The 19,185-nt window shown below is 46.0% G+C and overlaps 1 protein-coding gene across 6 annotated transcripts; it reads left to right on the plus strand.

Annotated features, from left to right (window-relative positions):
* The first annotated feature begins 790 nt into the window (after positions 1 to 790).
* LOC111960582 (CLK4-associating serine/arginine rich protein) lies at positions 791 to 18,444 on the plus strand. 6 transcript variants are annotated; one of them, XR_011475235.1, is made up of 21 exons: positions 791 to 906; positions 7,947 to 8,086; positions 8,322 to 8,419; positions 8,588 to 8,689; positions 8,901 to 8,980; positions 9,085 to 9,169; positions 9,280 to 9,419; positions 9,675 to 9,771; positions 10,002 to 10,080; positions 10,201 to 10,274; positions 10,530 to 10,571; positions 11,198 to 11,383; positions 11,949 to 12,269; positions 12,624 to 12,815; positions 13,914 to 13,957; positions 15,865 to 15,925; positions 16,034 to 16,092; positions 16,253 to 16,299; positions 16,376 to 16,470; positions 16,849 to 16,873; positions 17,718 to 18,444. XR_011475235.1 is itself a non-coding variant. In XM_023982645.2 (21 exons), exons 2-21 carry the CDS (start codon positions 7,988 to 7,990, stop codon positions 17,758 to 17,760), a joined length of 1,956 nt encoding a protein of 651 aa, XP_023838413.1. In that variant the 5' UTR covers positions 792 to 906; positions 7,947 to 7,987; the 3' UTR covers positions 17,761 to 18,444. The 6 variants fall into 6 exon arrangements, 4 of the variants coding, with proteins under 4 accessions (XP_023838413.1, XP_023838414.1, XP_023838411.1 ...); XM_023982645.2 differs by having other exon boundaries at positions 792 to 906; positions 13,914 to 13,953; positions 16,376 to 16,461; XM_023982646.2 differs by having other exon boundaries at positions 792 to 906; positions 11,952 to 12,269; positions 13,914 to 13,953; positions 16,376 to 16,461.
* Positions 18,445 to 19,185: the final 741 nt, after the last annotated feature.

The following is a 19,185-nucleotide window of genomic DNA, read 5'->3' on the forward strand; positions in this document are numbered from 1 at the left end:
GGTTGGTGCCCGGCGTGAATAGGGAAAAAGAAGAAAGCCTTTCGTCCTGTTGTTTTTTTATGAATCGCAAATACCAACGCATGCGGTTGGTTATGTAAGATATACTGTAAGAGCATTCGTCCTCAAACCACTGCAGTGTAAGAATTGTAAAGGATATGTCCATGTTTCAACAGACGGACAGAGTACACTGAAGAACGGTGTGTAGAAGGGCAAAGGTGTTGCAATTGTGGTGGGAATCATGATATTGAGTTCCTGGAGTGCCCTATAAGGGTAAAGGAGATTGAGGTGGCAAAAGATAGAGCGGTCAATCTAATCTCCTATGTGGAGGCGATTAAAACAATTAAGAAAACAAATGATGCTGGTGAAGATATAGTAGTGGATGCACCACAGCCTGTAGTAAATGTTTGCTTCCAGACAAAAGATACCCTGTTTGTTAAAAAATTTGATTTTTTGGGGGGTTCATTGCCACAGTTATACACTGTAAGGCACAAGTCTCAAAGATGTCTAAGAAACTGGACATTATTATGGCTGCGGCCATCCTTGGGACTTAAGGATTTTACATCTGAAGACTTGCAAGGTGTACTGGCTCCGGAAGGCCCTCCCAGGTTCCCCTTGAGCCTGTGTAGGGATCAGATCTATTTAAAATGTGTTTTTTAAAACGTTGTGGTTTTATTTATCGTTTTTTAGTAGTTTGTTCAGTTTTTTGGGAATCCTGTTTCCATCCCGAACAGTAGGTGGCGGGATGCACATTAAATTGTGTGATAGTCAATATACCATAGAACAACTCAGAGTGAGCTTCCGGTCTGAAAGGAGGTGTAACTGTGACGAGATGACTTCGGCTGCTATCGCTCAGCCGAACAATCTGGAGAAATAATTCAAGTGTGTGTTGGAGAACTACAAAAACAGGTATGCCAATACGTGCCTAAAATCAACTAAATTAATGATTGCATGTATTGTATTCATACAATCTTTCGTGTGCATTATTCCAACCACACATGGAGCCCCCCCATTGCTAGCTAACATTAGCTAAAAGGCTGGCTAGCTAACACGTTAGTGGGCCAGAAGTCATTACGTTTAGTAGCTAGCAATTTGTGGCAAATTCAGGAAGCTAAAACCTATTTTCTGCAGACATGGTGTTTTAAGTCTCCAAAACAAATATTGCTTTACTAGTATACCTAGGTAACGTTAACTTGCTAGTGTGCTACTTTTGTACCTTTTGTGACGAAAACGGTGTTTACCATGTTGTTTTGGTCGCGCCACGGTGCGCTGTAGCGACAGGGCTAATATAATTGGAAATGTCACATACTTTGTAAACAATAGGTGTAGACTAACAGTGAAATGCTTACTTACGGGCCATTCCCAACAATTTAGAGAAATAATAACAGGAGGGATAAATACACAACGAGTAACGATAACGTGGCTATGTACACGGGGTACACGTACCGAGTCGATGTGGAAGTGTACGAGATGATCAAATCAAATGTTATTTGTCACATGCGCCGAATACAACAGGTGTAGACCTTACAGTGAAATGCTTACTTTACAAGCCCTTAACCAACAATGCAGTTTTAAGAAAAAAAGATTTAAAAAAAAAAAGATTTAAAGTAACAACTAAATAAAGAGCAGCAGTAAAATAACAATAGCGAGGCTATATACAGGGGGTACCGCTTAGTCGATGTAATTGAGGTAATATATACGTGTGGGTAGAGTTAATCAAATGACTTATACATAGTTAATAGTAGAGAGTAACAGCAGTGTAAAGGAGGGTGGCGGGCAATGCAAGTAGTCTGGGTGGCCATTTGATTAGATGTTAAGTTGTCTTATGGCTTGGGGGTAGAAGCTGTTTAGAAGCCTCTTGGACCTAGACTTGGCACTCCGTAGCAGAGGGAATAGTCCATAAACTAGGGTAGCTGGAGTCTTTGACAATTTTTAGGGCCTTCCTCTGACACCGCCTGGTATAGAGTTCCTGGATGGCAGGAAGCTTGGCCCCAGTGATGTACTGGGCCGTACGCACTAACCTCTGTTGCCGAGCAGTTGCCATACCAGGGAGTGATGCAACCAGTTAGGATGCTCTCAATGGTGCAGCTGTAGAACTTTTTGAGGATCTGAGGACCCATGCAAAATATTTTCAGTCTCCTACCACTGTTGTGTCATCGGCAAACTTAATGATGGTGTTGGGGTCGTGCCTGGCCGTGCAGTCATGAGTGAACAGGGAGTACAGGAGGGAACTGAGCAGAGAGAACCGTCTACGACTTGTCTGGCTGGAGTCGTTGTAAATTTTAGGGCCTTCCTCTGACACCGCCTGGTATAGAGGTCCTGAATGGTAGGGAGCTTGGCCCCAGTGATGTACTTGGCCGTATATACTACCCTCTGTAGCACCTTGCAGTCAGATGCCAAGCACTGTCCATACCATGCGGGCGGTCAAGATGCTCTCAATGGTGCAGCTGTAGAACTTTTTGAGGATATGTGGGCCCATGCCAAATCTATTCAGCCTCCTGAGTGGGAAAAGGAGTTGTGCCTTCTTCACGACTGTGTTGGTGTGTGTGGACCATTGGTCATTCCGTGTAATTGTTCAGCAAACCATGACACCCACCATCTCAAATTTTTTCGGAAATTGTTTCTGTAGTTTAGAACAGATAAAATTAGCATTCCTGAAACATTATGTTGTAATCTAATTTGATCTCTGAGAAATTAAGCTGATTGATTGAACCAAAATTGGCCCTTTTTAATTTATAGGATTCACATAATATTCAACAAGTATACTACCCAACATCCGATTAAGACCAAACTTCTTCCTACCATTAAGACATGAGGAATGTAATAAAAGTATCAAAAATTGAGRAATGAATTTTGACAACCCTAATAAAATAATACAGTTAGAGAACATAACATTAGGTGTGCTTGTTCGCCTGGAATTGTCTAACTAATCCATTCCTTTCTTTAATGGGAAAAAACCCACGGGCCGTTTCCTGGACTCAAATTAAGCTTAAGAGAAGGACTAACTGAATTGCTTTCATGGACGACTGGCTTGAACTGTGAGGATGACCGCAAAATGTATTTTCATCATGAGCAAAAGCTATTGGTTCTCTACCCAATGTTTCAAATAAAATGTTGTGATCCATGGGCTGGGTTTTACAAAAGCATCGCAGCACTAAGATAGTCTTTCGTTCATCGTTTTGATGTAATGATCTTAGTGTTATGATGCTTTTGGGAAACACAAAATGGATAAAAGTTGCGGAACAGTGGCATCTAGTGGGAAAAACATGGAACTTTCTCACATTTATGGTAAATAATGCAAGTGACTGAAATGTCTCATTTCTCTGAACTGGGAAAAAATCTATCACCTGATTCGCATGGAATACATTACATAGTATGGAGAAGCATTACTCCAAGCAGCAGCTCCATACTACTTGTCAGACATGGAGAACTGATACTGTATATTGGTTGTTGCGGCGGGGGATCTATGGGTGGCTTTTGATACATTTTATTGGATTCCTGGTGTCTTACTCATTGTTAGGAAGAATTATGGTCCAAATCAGATGTCGGGTACTATATTTATTGAAGATGATATAAATCCTATAAATTAATGGCCAATTTCAACAACAAAAAATTATTGGTTAGCAGATGTTATTGCGAGTGCTAATGCTTCTAGATCCGACAGTGCAGCAATATCTAACAATTCCACAACAAAACCTAATACACACAATCGAGTAAAGGAATGGGATAAGAATATTTAAGTATAAAATATATGGATGAGCAGTGACAGAGTGAACGATACATTATATACAGTTCAGAAATTTACATACACTTAGGTTGGAGTCATTAAACTTGTTTTTCAACCACTCTACAAATTTCTTGTTAACAAACTAGTTTTGGCAAGTTGGTTAGGACATCTACTTTGTGCATGACACAAGTCATTTTTCCAACAATTGTTTACAGACAGATTATTTAAATTATAATTCACTGTATCACAATTCCACTGGGTCAGAAGTTTACATACACTAAGTTGACTGTGCCTTTAAACAGCTTGGAAAATTCCAGAAAATTATGTCATGGCTTTAGAAGCTTCAACAGCAAAGGACCTTGTGAAGATGCTTGAGTAAACGGGTACAAAAGTATCCTAATCCACAGTAAGACGAGTCCTATATCGACATAACCTGAAAGGCCGCTCAGCATAGAAAAAGCCACTGCTCCAAAACCGCCTTAAAAAAGCCAGACTACGGTTTGCAACTGCACATGGGGACAAAGATCGTACTTTTTGGAGAAATGTCCTCTGGTCTGATGAAACAAAAATAGAACTGTTTGGCCATAATGACCATCGTTGGAGGAGGAAAAGAGGGATGCTTGCAAGCCGAAGAACACCATCCTAGCCGTGAAGCACGGGGGTGGCAGCATCATGCTGTGGTGGTGCTTTGTTGCAGGAGGGACTGGTGCACTTCACAAAATAAATGGCATCATGAGGCAGAAAAATTATGTGAATATATTGAAGCAACATCTCAAGACATCAGTCAGGAAGTTAAAGCTTGGTCACAAATTGGTCTTCCAAATGGGCAATGACCGCAAGCATACTTCCAAAGTTGTAGCAAAATGGCTTAAGGACAACCAAGTCAAGGTATTATAGTGGCCATCACAAAGCCCTGACCTCAATCCTAGAAAATTTGTGGGAAGATCTGAAAAAGCTTGTACGAGCAAGGAGGCCTAAAAACCTGACTCGGTTACACCAGCTCTGTCAGGAGGAATGGGCCAAAATTCACCCAACTTTTTGTGGGAAACTTGTGGAAGGCTACCTGAAACGTTTGACCCAAGTTAAACAATTTAAAGGCAATGCTACCAAATACTAATTGAGTGTATGTAAACTTCTGAACCACTGGGAATGTGATGAAAGAAATAAAAGCTGAAATTAATCATTCTCTCCACTATTATTCTGACATTTCACATTCTTAAAATAACGTGGTGATCCTAACTGACCTAAGACAGGTAATTTTTTACTAGGATTAAATGTCATGAATTGTGAAACTGAGTTTAAATGTATTTGGCTAAGGTGTATGTAAACTTCAGACTTCAACTCTAAGTATGAGATGATTAATGCGAGATATGTAAACATTCTTAGTGGCATTATTAAAGTGACTAGTGTTCCATTTATTAAAGTGGCCAGTGATTTCAAGTCTGTATGTATGTGTGTGTTAGTGATAGCTTTTTAAGTCTGATGGCCTTGAGATAGAAGCTGTTTTTCAATCTCTCTGTCCCAGCTTTGATGCACCTGTACTGACCTCGCCTTCTGGATGGAAGCGGGATGAACAGGCAGTGGCTCGGATAGTTATTGTCCTTCATCTTTTTTGCCTTCCTGTGACATTGGGTGTTGTAGGTGTCCTGGAGGGCAGGTAGTTTGCCCCCGGTGATGTGATTTGCAGACCGCAACACCCTCTGGAGAGCCTTTGCGGTTGTGGGCGGTGCAGTTGCCATACCAGGCGGTGACAGCCCGACAGGATGCTCTTGTGCACTTGTGAAAGTTAGTGAGTGTTTTCGGTGTCAAGGCAAAATCTGAGGTTGAAGAGGCGCTGTTGCTGTCTGTGTGCGTGGACCAATTCAGTTTGTCGGTGATATGTACACCGAGGAACTTAAAACTTTCCACCTTCTCCACTGCTGTCCCATCGATGTGGATAGGGGGGTGCTCCCTTTGCTTTTTCTTGAAGTCCACGATCATCTCTTTTGTTTTGCTGATATTGAGGTTATTTTCCTGTCACCACACTCCGAGGTCCCTCACCTCCTCCCTGTAGGCTGTCTCGTCGTTGTTGGTGATCAAGCCCACTACTGTTGTGTTGTGTGCAAACTTGATGATTGAGTTGGAGGCGTGCATGGCCACGCAGTCACGAGTGAACAGGGGGTACAGGAGGGGGCTGAGAACTCACCCTTGTGGGGCCCCAGTGTTGAGGATCAGCGGAGTGGAGATGTTTCCTACCTTCACCACCTGGGTGCAGCCCGTCAGGAAGTCCAGGACCCAGTTGCACAGGGCGGGGTCGAGACCCAGTGTCTCAAGCTTAATGATGAGTTTGCAGGGTACTATGGTGTTAAATGCTGAGTTGTAGTCAATGAACAGCATTCTTACATGGGTATTCCTCTTGTCCAGATGGGGTAGGGCAGTGTGATGGTGACTGCATCGTCTGTGGACCTATTAAGCAAATTGAAGTGGGTCTAGGGTGACAGGTAGGGTGGAGGTGATATGATCCTTGACTAGTCTCTCAACCCAGTTCATGATGATAGAAGTGAGTGCTACGGGGCGATAGTCAGTTAGTTCAGTTACCTTAGCTTTCTTGGGAACAGGAACAATGGTGGCCATCTTGAAGCATGTGGGAACAGCAGGCTGGGATAGGGATTGATTATGTCCGTAAACACACCAGCCAGCTTGTCTGCCTATGCTCCAAGGACGCGGCTAGGGATGCCGTCTGGGCCGGCAGCCTTGCGAGGGTTAACACGTTTAAATGTTTTACTCACATCGGCCACGGAGAAGGAGAGGCCACAGTCTTTGGTATCAAGCCATGTCGATGGCACTGTATAGTCCTCAAAGCGCGCAAAGTTGTTTAATTTGTCTGGAAGCAAGACGTCGATGTCCGCGAYAGGGCTGGTTTTCTTTTTGTAATCCGCGATTGTCTGTAGACCCTGCGACATACGTCTTGTGTTTGAGCTGTTGAATTGCGACTCCACTTTGTCTCTATACTGATTTTGCTTGTTTGATTGCCTTACGGAGGAAATTACTACACTGTTTGTATTCGGCCATATTTCCAGTCGCCTTGCCATGATTAAATGCGGTGGTACGTGCTTTCAGTTTAGCGTGAATGCTGCCATTAATCCACGGTTTCTGGTGAGGGATGGTTCACACGATGAGGGATGGTTTTAATGGTCAGTGGGTACAATATACACTTATAAACTCCCTCACCGAGTCAGCGTATACGTCAATGTTATCTGAGGCTACCCGGAACATATCCCATTTCACGTGATCGACGCAATCTTGAAGCGTGGAATCCGATTGGTCAGACCAGCGTTGGATGGACCTAAGCACAGGCGCATGAAACTGTGGGTTTGCACAACCAAAGAATTTCTGCACCAAACTGTCAGAAGCCGCCTCGGGGAAGCTCATCTGCGTGCTCCTTGTCCTCATCAGAGTCTTGACCTGACTGCAGTTTAGTGTCGTAACCGACTTCAGTGGGAAAATGCTAACCTTCGATGGCCACTTGCATGCTGGAGAAGTGTGTTCTTCACAGATGAATCGTGGTTTCAACTGTACCGGGCAGACTGCGTGGGTGAGTGTTGTGAACAGAGTGCCCACATGGTCTGGTTATGGCATGGGCAGACACAATGTAATTTTCAATGCACAGAGATATCGTGACGAGATCCTGAGGCCCATTGTCGTGCTATTCATCTGCCGACATCACCTCATGTTTCAGTATGATCATGCACGGCCTCATGTCGCAAGGATCTGTACATAATTCCTGGAAGCTGAAAATGTCTGTTCTTCCATGGCCTGCATACTCACCAGACATGTCAACCATTGAGATGCTTGGAATGCTCTGGATCGACAGCATGTTCCTTTTCCCGCCAATATCCAGCAACTTCGCACAGCCATTGAAGAGGAGTGGGATAACATTCCACAGGCCACAATCAACAGCCTGATCAATTATGCGAAGAAGATGCGTCACCCTGCCTGAGGCAAATGGTGGTCACACCAGATGCTGATTGGTTATCTGATCCACACCCCATACCTTTTTTTTAAGGTATCTGTGACCAACAGATGTATTCCTAGTCATGTGAAATCCATAGATTAGGGCCTAATGAATTTATTTAAATGGACTGATTTCCTTATATAAACTTTAACTCTGACGTCTTTATTGCTGCGTTTTATATTTTTATTCGGTGTAATATGGTATTGGTTCTGTCCTGTCTCCTCACAGCCACCGTGCCCCGCCGCGCCCCCACACCCAGCGGAGCCGTCATGTGGCAGGAGGCCCGCAAACATGAGCGCAAGCTGCGCGGCATGATGGTRGACTACAAACGCCGCGGCGAGCGCCGGCGAGAGTACTACGAGAAGATCGTAAGTCGCCCCGGCGCGCTGTTTTGTTTTTGCTTTTCTTGTGCATAGCTCATTACACTGATCGTCCAGATCTGCACAACTTCATATAATCTGGTGTTTTAGTGCTGGGCTGGAACGAAAGCCTTCACAGCATGTAGCTCTCCAGGACCAGAGTTGGTGATTTTTACTGAATGACGATTCACCTACTCTGGTCTCCTCCCCTGTCSTTCCTTTCACCCTTTCCTCTCCTCTACAGAAAAAGGACCCGGCTCAGTTCCTTCAGGTTCACGGCCGGGCCTATAAGATCCATCTGGACTCGGCCGTGGCGCTCGCCGCAGAAAGCCCCATCAACATGTGAGGAGAGAAACACGCATGAGTGCAAGACATGCATGTGCATACATGCCACCGTGTCTTACTCTTACATACGCATGATATAATACTGCCACACAAATACTCTTTCTGCACATCACACACTCACGCCGCCTGAGAGTACTAATCAGGATGTTATATTCTCTGTTGCAGGATGCCCTGGCAGGGAGACGCCAACAACATGATTGACAGGTTTGACGTGAGGGCACACCTGGACTTCATACTCACCTACACCCCTCCGCTCCTCAACACAGCGTAAGTGTGACTGGGGTCTCTCCTTCAGACTTCCTACCTTATTACGCCACTCTAGTAAGATGTCCTCACTGAAATTGATTATAGTCATACACACACACAGGTTGATTTGTTGCGGTTGTTTGATGAAATGTGATATGAAAGGTCAAATGTGTTATGTGGGACCACCACCGTTTTTCGTCAGACATATTGAAGTGTTCCGTTTGGGTTGCAGCACCCCAGAACAGGAGTCGGAGGAGAGGAAGTGCAACTACGAGCGTTTCAGAGGCCTAGTGCAGAACGACTTTGCCAGCAGTGAGTATCCGCCGCTGTTGGTAACGCCACGTCTCTTGTGCCTCCCTCCCAGTGGGTATATTGTGTTTCTCAGTGTTCTCTAACCTCCTGCTGTCCCTCTGCAGTCTCTGAGGAGCAGTGTTTGTACCAGATCCAAATGGACGAGCTCTATGGTGGCCTGCAGAGGCCAAATGAGGACGAGAAGAAAAAGTTAGTCCTGTCCCATCTTTTCAAAATCTCCACGTTCTCTATTTATGGCTTATAGAAGTATACTCGTATTTAGATTATTTGTATTGATTATGAATACCTTTTTTGTTTAGGCTTGCCAAGGAGAAGGCCACCATTGGCTACACGTACGAGGACAGTACTGTTACGAAGCCTGGGGAGGAAGAAGAGAAAGGGGAGGAGGATGACTCTGACAACAGCGAATCAGAGGAGGACGAGGGTATTCCAGACATTGGTGAGTTCCCGTACCTTCTTACCCACATACTGTAAGTATGAGTGGTTGGGTTGAATGGACATTGGGCTTGTTTGACATTGCAGCCGACTGACTGATCTAGAAGTGACGTTACGTCAAAAATAAATTATTATTTGTAGGTCAGTCGGTCACAATTTACCCATAATGCATCATGTTGACTGCAATGTTGAACAAGCCCAGAAAATGGACATGTATGTGGAATTTCAGATACCATTTTGTCTTGTGTGTGTGTTTCAGACGTAGAGGTGGACGTTGACGAGCTCAACACGGAGCAGGAGTTGGATCTGAACAAGATGGCCACTCCATATGGAATGGCAGAGGGAGATTTTGTCAGGTCAGTCTACCTGCTCCCGTTTATCGGCTATGCGTTTCGCTACAATTGTATTCRTCGCCATTACATTATCGCTGCAAATGCCTGTCATAAAAATAAATGTCGCTCTTTTTTTTGTGCATTTTATGCTTCTAGTAAATGACCAGTTCCTTTCGTAGTGTATTTGAACAAAGGTTAAGGAGTAAAAAGTCTGCTGTTATATACACTGTGTTAACTGGCTGACTGTTTGACAGGATGCTGAGGAAAGACAAGGATGAGCTGGAGGCCATTAAACATGCCAAGGCTCTGGAGGCAGAGAAGGCCATGTACTCGGTAAGAAAGAATCAGTGTGTGTGTGTGTTCCCGGTGTGTTGCTGTTATGTCAATGATTGTTGGTAGGCCTTTCCCCTGATGATGTCACTGACTGTGTGTGTGTGTGTGTGAGACCCTCAGGGCCGTCGCTCTCGCAGACAGAGGAGGGAGTTTAGAGAGAAGAGACTGAAGGGCAGACAGATCAGCCCACCCAGGTAAACAGAAGTTTATACCAGGGTTGGGGTCAATTCCAGTCAATTCAGGAAGTACACAGAAATTCCAATTCTGTTCGTTGCTTTTGYTGTTTGAATCTGGTTTGCTTTCTGAATTTACTTGGAATGGACAACCAGCCCTGATTTTTGTACGATATGGGGTAACTCACCTCATCCACTACCAATGTGTAGCACACACATGGTACGAGACACACTGTCACACCTCTTTTAAACCCTTTCTCTGTTTATGATCTCCAGCTATGCCAGGAGAGACAGCCCAACCTACGATCCCTACAAACGGTGAGCGGGAGGCCAACCATTTAACTTTTTAAGTTTTTCACTTTAAAAGTCCATCTAAATAGTATGTTTTGACTAGGAAAGTAATGGCACAGTCATCCTTTTGTCCGTGCTAACAACTCAAGATGAACTGCTTGCTAGTGAGGTTTGAGGTCACCCTTTTAATCAGTAGAGAGAACAATGATGATTCTCCCTTCCCGGGCAGCGCGGTAGGTAGCTTAGTGGTTAGAGCTAGTTCGAATCCCCGAGCCGACTAGGTAGGAGCATCTGCCCTTTGCACATGATGCCGAAATGCATCATACTGTGACACTTTGTGTATTTTGAAAGTTCTATATCTTGAAAACGTGATTGCTGGCATGCAAGCCATTTTGGGACTGTATCAACGGTGGACTAGTGAAACAAATACCAAAACAGATTGTGAGTGGAATTTTCCTTTACCCCGTATTTAGTCCAGCATCGCCGTAAATAATGACTGATCCCTGGCCTTGAGCCCCCCCCCCCCCCCCCGGAGAGTGGGCTCAATTTCACACCACACACTTTTACAGGTTACACGCTTGTACATATGTGAAACAGGACAAATATAAGCAGCCCTATTTTTATTTATTTGACCTCCTTCCTCTCTCCCTCAGGCCCCAGTCGGAGTCCAGTTCGGAGTCGCGGTCCCGCTCCCGTTCCCCGGGCCCAGAGAAGATCACCTTCATCACCAGCTTCGGAGGCAGTGACGAGGAGGCTGCCGCTGCAACTCAAGCTCCACCCCCTGTCCACACCCCCGCCAACTCGCTGCACCACCCCGCAGGTCATAGCAGGGGCTCCCGGTCGGTAGCTTTCCCCTTCTGCTTTCCATTGGTTGTTTACTCCTGTCAGTCATGTTGCTGTCCATTGACTACAGCTGTAGAGATTTGGGCTTTAGAGATTTGGTAGGTGAAGTGGAGCTCAGATTTAGGTTAGTAAGTTTGACCTGAACAGTTTACAATCCTAGTAGTGACATTTTAAAGATGTGTGTTAGTTTGTGCATCGCAAACAGCAAATTCTGCATGTTGTTCTTTATGGTAAATCAATTGGATAGGGTACTTCTTCACATTAAAAGCTGCCCTAGACAACTTAGTACCACTTTTAAAGGCACCATGGGGTATGGGGTAAGGGAAAAAGTATATGGCATGTACGCCATGTGTCAATGTTCAGTATGGTTCACAAAGTAGCAGAAATGCTTAAGTCCTGAGCTCTGGTCTACCTGTTGTGGTTACATGATTTTACAAAAAACGTGCAGCACTATCAGTCCAATGTAGATCAAAACCTGAAATAAAAATGAGTCCAAGCAGACATTAGGATTAGAGCAGCTAGTGGGTCGTTGCTAATACCTCAGTGTGTCTCTCTGTTCAGCAGACGCCGCTCTTCCTCCAGCCCTTCCTCCTCTTCCACCCACTCTTCCACTCATCGCTCCTCCTCTCATTCCTCCTCTCACTCACGCCGCGACAGACGCCGTGGAGGAGGGAGGGACAGACGACATTCCCGCTCCCGGTCGAGGCGGCGCTCCGACTCGCGGTCCCGGGGTAGAGGAGCCAACGGAGGAGGAAGAGGGGGGTCACGGAGGAGATACGACCGGACACAGTCCCGCTCCAATGACCGAGATGGAGACCGGGAGAGGGACAGGGAGCGAGACAGGGACGTGGGACGTCGCTTCGCAGCACGCAGACACACACGGTAAGGCAGCCTAGACCACCATATTTATTTATATTTTTTGGGCCCCTTTTTCTCCCCAATTCTGTGATATCCAATTGGTAGTTAGTTTTGTCCCATCGCTGCAACTTCCGTACGGGGGTCTCCCGGTCACGGCCGGCTGCGACACAGCCTGGGATCGAACCCGGGTTTTGTAGTGGCGCCTCTAGCGCTGTGATGCAGTGCTTTAGACAGCTGCGCCTCTTGGGAGGCCCCTCTATACGACTTTTCTAACCTAAGTAAATCCTGAACGTAATGTCTCTTAAAAATCCTACCACTTACATGAACCGGTGAGCTTTTCGATGTTGTGCTGATCACATCTGTCTGCTCGACTTCCAGGTCCCGCTCTAACTCTCGGCAGGGGGACCGTGCCAGGCGGGGGGGTGGGGTGCGGACTTCAGGAGGCCATCAGAGGGGGGTTGGCAGCAGCAGTCCTAGCCCCTCCCAATCCCCCCAGCCCAGCTGCACCCCTTCCCCCTCACACAGAGGAGGCCTGCCCTCTGCCACTGCACTCTGTGACAAGCTGAGAAAGTGAGTCCACTGACACCTACATGCATAAACACACTAGAGATCTTTCACGGGTTCAAAAAAGTTGGATCCGTGCCGAAATAGACCTGGGGCTTTCCCACCCAGACCCGATATGCATAAATACAATTTTAAAATGTAAAGACCTGTTCTAAAAGTACCCAAGAACAACTAGACCCGTTCCATATAGACCTGGTCGGATCCAGACCCGGTCCGACTTAGGGAATCAGCCGAAAAGTCAATTTTAAGCTACTTTATTAACCGGAGCTGATAAGCAAGGGGAMGAGTGGGGTGCCGCTGTAGCAGGGGCCGTGCTGTGCGTGTACTCTGAGTGTGTGAGCGAGTGACACAGGGAGGCGGGAGTGAAAGATGAGATGGCAACCAACCAAGCCGAAGGAAGGCGGGAGGGAGAGACCGGAGGGAGGGACTGCAACCAACCAAGCCGACTTGCGTTATAGTAGATAGCTGCCATAGCTAGGTTATTCATCATTCAATATGATTACAAATCAAATGTTATTTGTCAAATGCTTTGGAAACCAACAGGTGTAGCCTAACAGTGAAATGCCTACTTTACCTTCCATTGATTAGATATCTCCTCACTTTTGCCACACATGGAGGCTCTATGACTGTAGCCTATTGCCGCTTTAACTTATGATTGGCCAGCAAGCTGCACGTGCCACTCTCGTGAAAAGCAAGAGCAGCAGCATAAATTATTACATTTCTCTCTCTCTACTGCAGCAGTCGTCGTTCGGATCTGTACGCGTCATGTGCAAACTCAGTTAAAATGACACGTACCCGAGACCTGTGACAATCGGATCCGACCCAGACGCCGTGATATTTAGAATTCTGGGTCCCGGATTGGGTCTGGTAATCGGGTATAGGTAGATCGGCGAAGACCTCTAAAGCACACACACATTAATACTCACATATGTATATACACACACCCAGCCTCCCTCTCACATGCCGTTTAAAACAAACCGCAGCAATAAGTAGCTAATATTTGCCCTAGTCTGTCCCATGGAGGAGCTCTCTGATGGGAAATGGTGACATTTTCAGCCCTACTTTTCTTCCTCTTTCTCCCCCTCTCTCTTTCTCTCCCTCCAGGMCTGATACTCCGGGTGGTAAAGAGACAGGAGCTGCCAAAGTCAGTAAGAATTTGATCTAGCTGGGTTTGTTGCAAAAGTCTACGCCTCCCTGACAGGCTGAACTGGTTATCCATCAGGCCGGGGGACCCCCCCCCCCCCCCCCCCCCCCCAAAGGCCACTGTGCACACAGAGAATGGAAATCATATGAAATGTCTTTTGACTGCCCCTCTCTGTGGAGCTTCCATTGTAACTGGTGACCTTACCTCCCCCTGAATGCAGTGTAGAGTTAAACCCTTCTCTACTCAGTTTAGAGTGGGGTTACAGGGTTAGCCTGCCTCCAAAGGGCACAACCTACATTGCAGAGTGTTGTGACAGACCTTTTCTGAGCCTTCTTTCTCCTTATCCCTGAATGGACTGGTGTTCCCAGCACCCTTTCTGTCACTTATGTATCGGTCTATATTATGGATGTTGCGGTATTCTGCGGCGTCTGCTGAGCTATGCAGGGTGGTGCGGTCAGACCAGAGAAGGGAGTGTGTCCCTCAATCTCAATGCAGAGATGTTTCACTCTACAGACTCCCATTTTTAAAGCTCGCGCCCTAAGACTGAGGGGAAAGCACTGATGTCATTGTCAGAAGCTCTTAAATGGCTTCCTTGTCTCCTTTCCTTGTCTCCTCTCACCATTGATCTTGGGGCGGTAGGGTAGCCTAGTGGTTAGAACGTTGGACTAGTAACCGAAAGGTTGCAATCCCCGAGCTGACATGGTACAAATCTGTCGTTCTGCCCCTGAACAGGCAGTTAACCCACTGTTCCTAGGCCGTCATTGAAAATAAGAATTTGTTCTTAACTGACTTGCCTAGTTAAATAAAGGTAAAATATAACAAATCTTAAGGGACTGGGTAAGTAAAAGCAAAGGAGTAGTGAAGGAAGCCATATAAGAGAATAGGGGGGAGAGTAGTCTAGAGTCTGGGTGCGTTCCAATAGTCTTTAAGTGGCTTCCTCGTCTCCATTCTACCATCTGCACTGACGGTAAAGAACTAGACCGGTGAAGGCAATGCACTGGTAGCCATACTCTATATTCTTTTACGTTACGTTTCGGAACAGCGAAAGTGAAGGAGACTCAGGAGAGGAGGCCATTTTAGGCTGTTAAGCACATCCCTGCTATGTAGTGAGGTCTGAGCTCTCAGGTGTATGCAGCTGTTGTGGACAGCAGAGCGGTGAGGGGGCCTGGGCTTGTCTGAGCAGGCAGGAGAAATACACCACCACGCCTCTCCACCCAGGACTAACAGCACACACTGTTACCTGCTGCTTTCCCCTTAGAGACACACCACTAGACATGGCTAGTAACCGCTCCAGCACAGGGGATTCACAGGGAAAGGGATGTATCGGAGTTACTGTATAGAAGGAGAGCGATAGAGGAAGGGTCATTTAACTCAGTAGGTTGCCATGTTAGCCTGTAGTGTGTGTGTGTGTGTGTGCTTGTTTATCCTCAAGCTGAATTCCTACCTGGCCAGGGAGTGTCAGCCGGGAATGTACAGGGGAGGGGAGGGCCGCTGGCGCTACTTGTGACCAAAATTTGCCAGACTGTTCTTTCCCTGTTCGACTCTCTTACCCTTAGCTGTCCTCACAACATTCACACGTACGTACCAATGCAYAAGACGCATACACTTAGAGTCCAGTTCCATGTAATGTGATCCTGTCCTGCTACAGTGTACAACAGCTGCAGGCAACGGGCACGGGGTTCGCCTCTCCTCCCCTCACGTAGCCGGCTCTTCCAGTCCAGCAGAGAACAGGACGTGACAAACGGCTCACGTGATTTACGACTGTATACCCCCATATGACTAACCGTGGCCTTATCAGCTGCTATATGAGGCAATGGTGGTCCAAAACGTGCCCCTGTCCCCATAGTTCCACACACACCCTGCGCTCCTGCCCTGCGAGTGTGTGTGCTGATGCCTGCGTGTCTCTTACAGCCCAGGATGACCCCGCAGGAGAAGCTGAAGATACGCATGCAGAAGGCCCTCAACAGGCAGTGTGAGTAGACAAGACTGGACTCTGTTTGGTCCGTCTCACAGTTACAGCTAGTTTATACTGTGTTTGTATATACATATTCATCCTACCTCTGCTCTTTTTCTCTCACAGCCAAGGCGGATAAGAAAGCAGCCCAGGCGAAAGTCACTCAGCAGGAAAATAAACGAGCGGTGCGTGGATTCGTGTTTGTGAACTGCTAGCCAGCCAGCCCCCCCCCTTATAGCATATTGTGTGACGTTTCCTCTAGAAACAGACAGTGTCCCCCTAAGACAGTCCTTTGATACATGTTGTCGTCTGCCATTGGCCCTCATGGCTGTGTTTACTTTACAGGAGCGCGAGGGAGAGCTCAGAGCCATGGCACGCAAGATCCGCATGAAGTAAGACCGTGTGTGTGTGATGCTGCATTGTGGTGCCGTATGACTCTGGTTAAACGGTGGTGTGTGTGTGTTCCAGGGAGCGTGAGCGTCGGGAGAAAGAGAGGGACGAGTGGGAGAGACAGTACGGAAGACAAAGCCACTCGCCCTCCCCATCTAAATATAGTGAGTCTGGTGAGTCACCCCTTAACTGTTATCGTTGTTAAATCCTTGACGGGAAGTGTTCAATTGCAGACTTTTTGAAATGGGCGTGGAATTGGGATGCAGCTCATAAGCCTGTAACAGTGGCTCGGTACTAGTTGTCAAATCAAATTGTATTTGTCACACGTGCCGAATACAAAAGGTGTAGACTTTGCCGTGAATTGCTTACTTACAAGCCCTCTCCCAACAATGCAGAGTTAAAAGTAAGAATTTGCAAATTTCAACTTTTTTTGTCAATGTGTGTGACATTGGCTCAGTACTAGTTCTGAGTGTTGTCAGTTAACTTTCTGGCACGCTGTTGTTGGTCGTCATTCTTTCATCAGTGTGTCTTTTCCTCTGTCTGTCCCTCAGGTCGTGACCACAGCTCATCCAGAAGGTATGTGAGCAACCACAAGAATCTCTACTGTTGAGGAAGGATGTTGACTCTGGCGCATGTTATCTCAATAGCGCATCATAGTCTCCGTCTGCGATCTGTCACAACTCTTTCTCACACTGTGATGGGGAAGTTATGATCACTGAAGTTCATATTCCGTTTAGAGTGATTAACACAATGTCGAGCATATTTCTGTAATGCTCAAGATTTCCAGTGTTCTATTTGTGACACACGACAGACACACACTCTCACACTCTTTGTTCCTTTCTCTCTCTCCCCCCCCCCCCCCCCCCCCCCCCCMCMCTCTTATTCAAATGTGTTCTCTCTCGCTCACACGCACCCACATTGGGACAAAGAGTTTGAATCAAAAGCCTGCATACTCTCACAGAGGGCTGTCAGTACTGATGTTAGGCTCTCTCATCCCTGGTCCTCCCTGGGGAGTGTGGGGCCGGCTGTGGTATTGGGGAGTGTGGGGCCGGCTGTGGTAGTGGGGGCCACTGTGAACCTGGAGTCTCGGGTACATCAGAAACAGATGAGGCTTAACACTGTCAGTCTCAATACGCTACAGCAGTTCTGCACTTAGACCATCCATGTGTGCTCGACAGACCAATGGTAGTTTAGTCAAAGATGTTACAAGCTAGCAAGTACCAGCAAATACTGGAGGGCAACTGTTTACACCAGGAAGTATCCAAATATTTTAAAGAAAGTTATGTCTTGTGTAATAACTGGCTAGTCATGTCCAGTTTGACATACAGCATTATATATGGGGGTAATGAATATACTGTGGGGTCCAAATGTAGCACTGTGTCACCTGAGACTCACACTCACTCTTTTCTCGAGTTTCCAGGAGGTCCCGTTCCCGGTCGAGGAGTCCATATTACCGCTACTAAACATCCCGATTGGACCCACTAACCCCCACAACCCTCCTCATCCCCCTCTGCCTACTCTTCCAGTGAAGAGATTTGAGAAAAGGAGAGAAGTGAGGGACAGTGTGCTGAATGGAAGAGAAGTGGTAGAGAGACTGGACGAGAGTGAGGTGTAGAGATGGATGGGGAGAGGGAAATGGAAGAGCTGAATTGGAGGCCGGAGATTGAGATTTGGTAGTTATTGCATCTGGCCACATTTTAGTATCTCAGTAAACCTGCATACATTATCTCCTTTATGATGGCCTTAACTAGCTTTTTCCCCATCTCTGGGTGCTCTTTCTATCTTTCCCCATGCCCCATCCCCTCAATCTCTCGCTGAGAAGAGTATGTTGCCATCACTGAATAGCACATGAATAGGATGTAAAAGAATCGGATTTAAATTTTACCTTCATCTGTGTACATAGTTTTCTTCAATTACAAGTGAGTGAACATTGACGAAATCCTGAGGCGGTGTATAGCTCCATGTGAATATGAAAAATAATTGATCGCTAATGATTTGAATCTTTTTGTATGGCATGCCCCCAACCACTCACCCTGTGAATTGAGAATTGATTGTACTCTTCTGAGAAACAGATTGTCTTTTTATTTTATTTTTTATGGTCAGTTATCAAACTGAGAAATCCAAATAAAATGCACAAAAGTATCTGATCTAATGGTTTTGTGTCTTTACTTTCTCATCTCTCATACATGCATTATAAATGTCCCCAGGTCATAACTGCAACACTTCACTAGTGAGGCTTTGCTGAGTCAAGAAGCGAAGTGTCTTGTCCAACACTTCATTAAAGTTGTTTGGAGTTATAAATGCATATTTTTTTATTTTCCCAGGTAAGTCAGTTAAGAACAAATGCATATTTTCAATGACGGCCTAGGAACAGCCTTGTTCAGGGGCAGAACAACCTTGTCAGCTCGGGGATTTGAACTTGCAACCTTTTGGTTACTAGTCCAACGCTCTAACTACTAGGCTACCCTGCCGCTCTAAGATGCATTACTGTTTAGCAGTTACAATTGTACAGTAATGCATTTGTCGAAATGATTGCGCTTTAGCCTACTGGTAAGATCAACTCACTAAGTGATGAGTGTGAATGCTGACACCTTATGTTGTCAGCATTTATAGTCTACCCTACTTATAAGGTGAAGTTCTCGTTAAACAGGCCACTTTTAGCCACCTGGTGGCGCCAAACATCTTCGTGTAATAACCTACCTTCTACACACATTATTCAGCATGTGTTACATTGTTACAGCTAGCCATTTACAATGTTTCACAACATACTTTATAGCTATATTGTCTCCTAATCCGTCTGAATCATTTGCCAACCAAGATAGGCTATCGCCTAGGCTGCTTAGTTTAACTTTGTAAAAGTTTAAGGTCAGGCCCATGTTCCCCCCCCC

Source organism: Salvelinus sp. IW2-2015, linkage group LG4p, assembly GCF_002910315.2.
Source record: "Salvelinus sp. IW2-2015 linkage group LG4p, ASM291031v2, whole genome shotgun sequence".
Classification (NCBI taxonomy): domain Eukaryota; kingdom Metazoa; phylum Chordata; class Actinopteri; order Salmoniformes; family Salmonidae; genus Salvelinus; species Salvelinus sp. IW2-2015.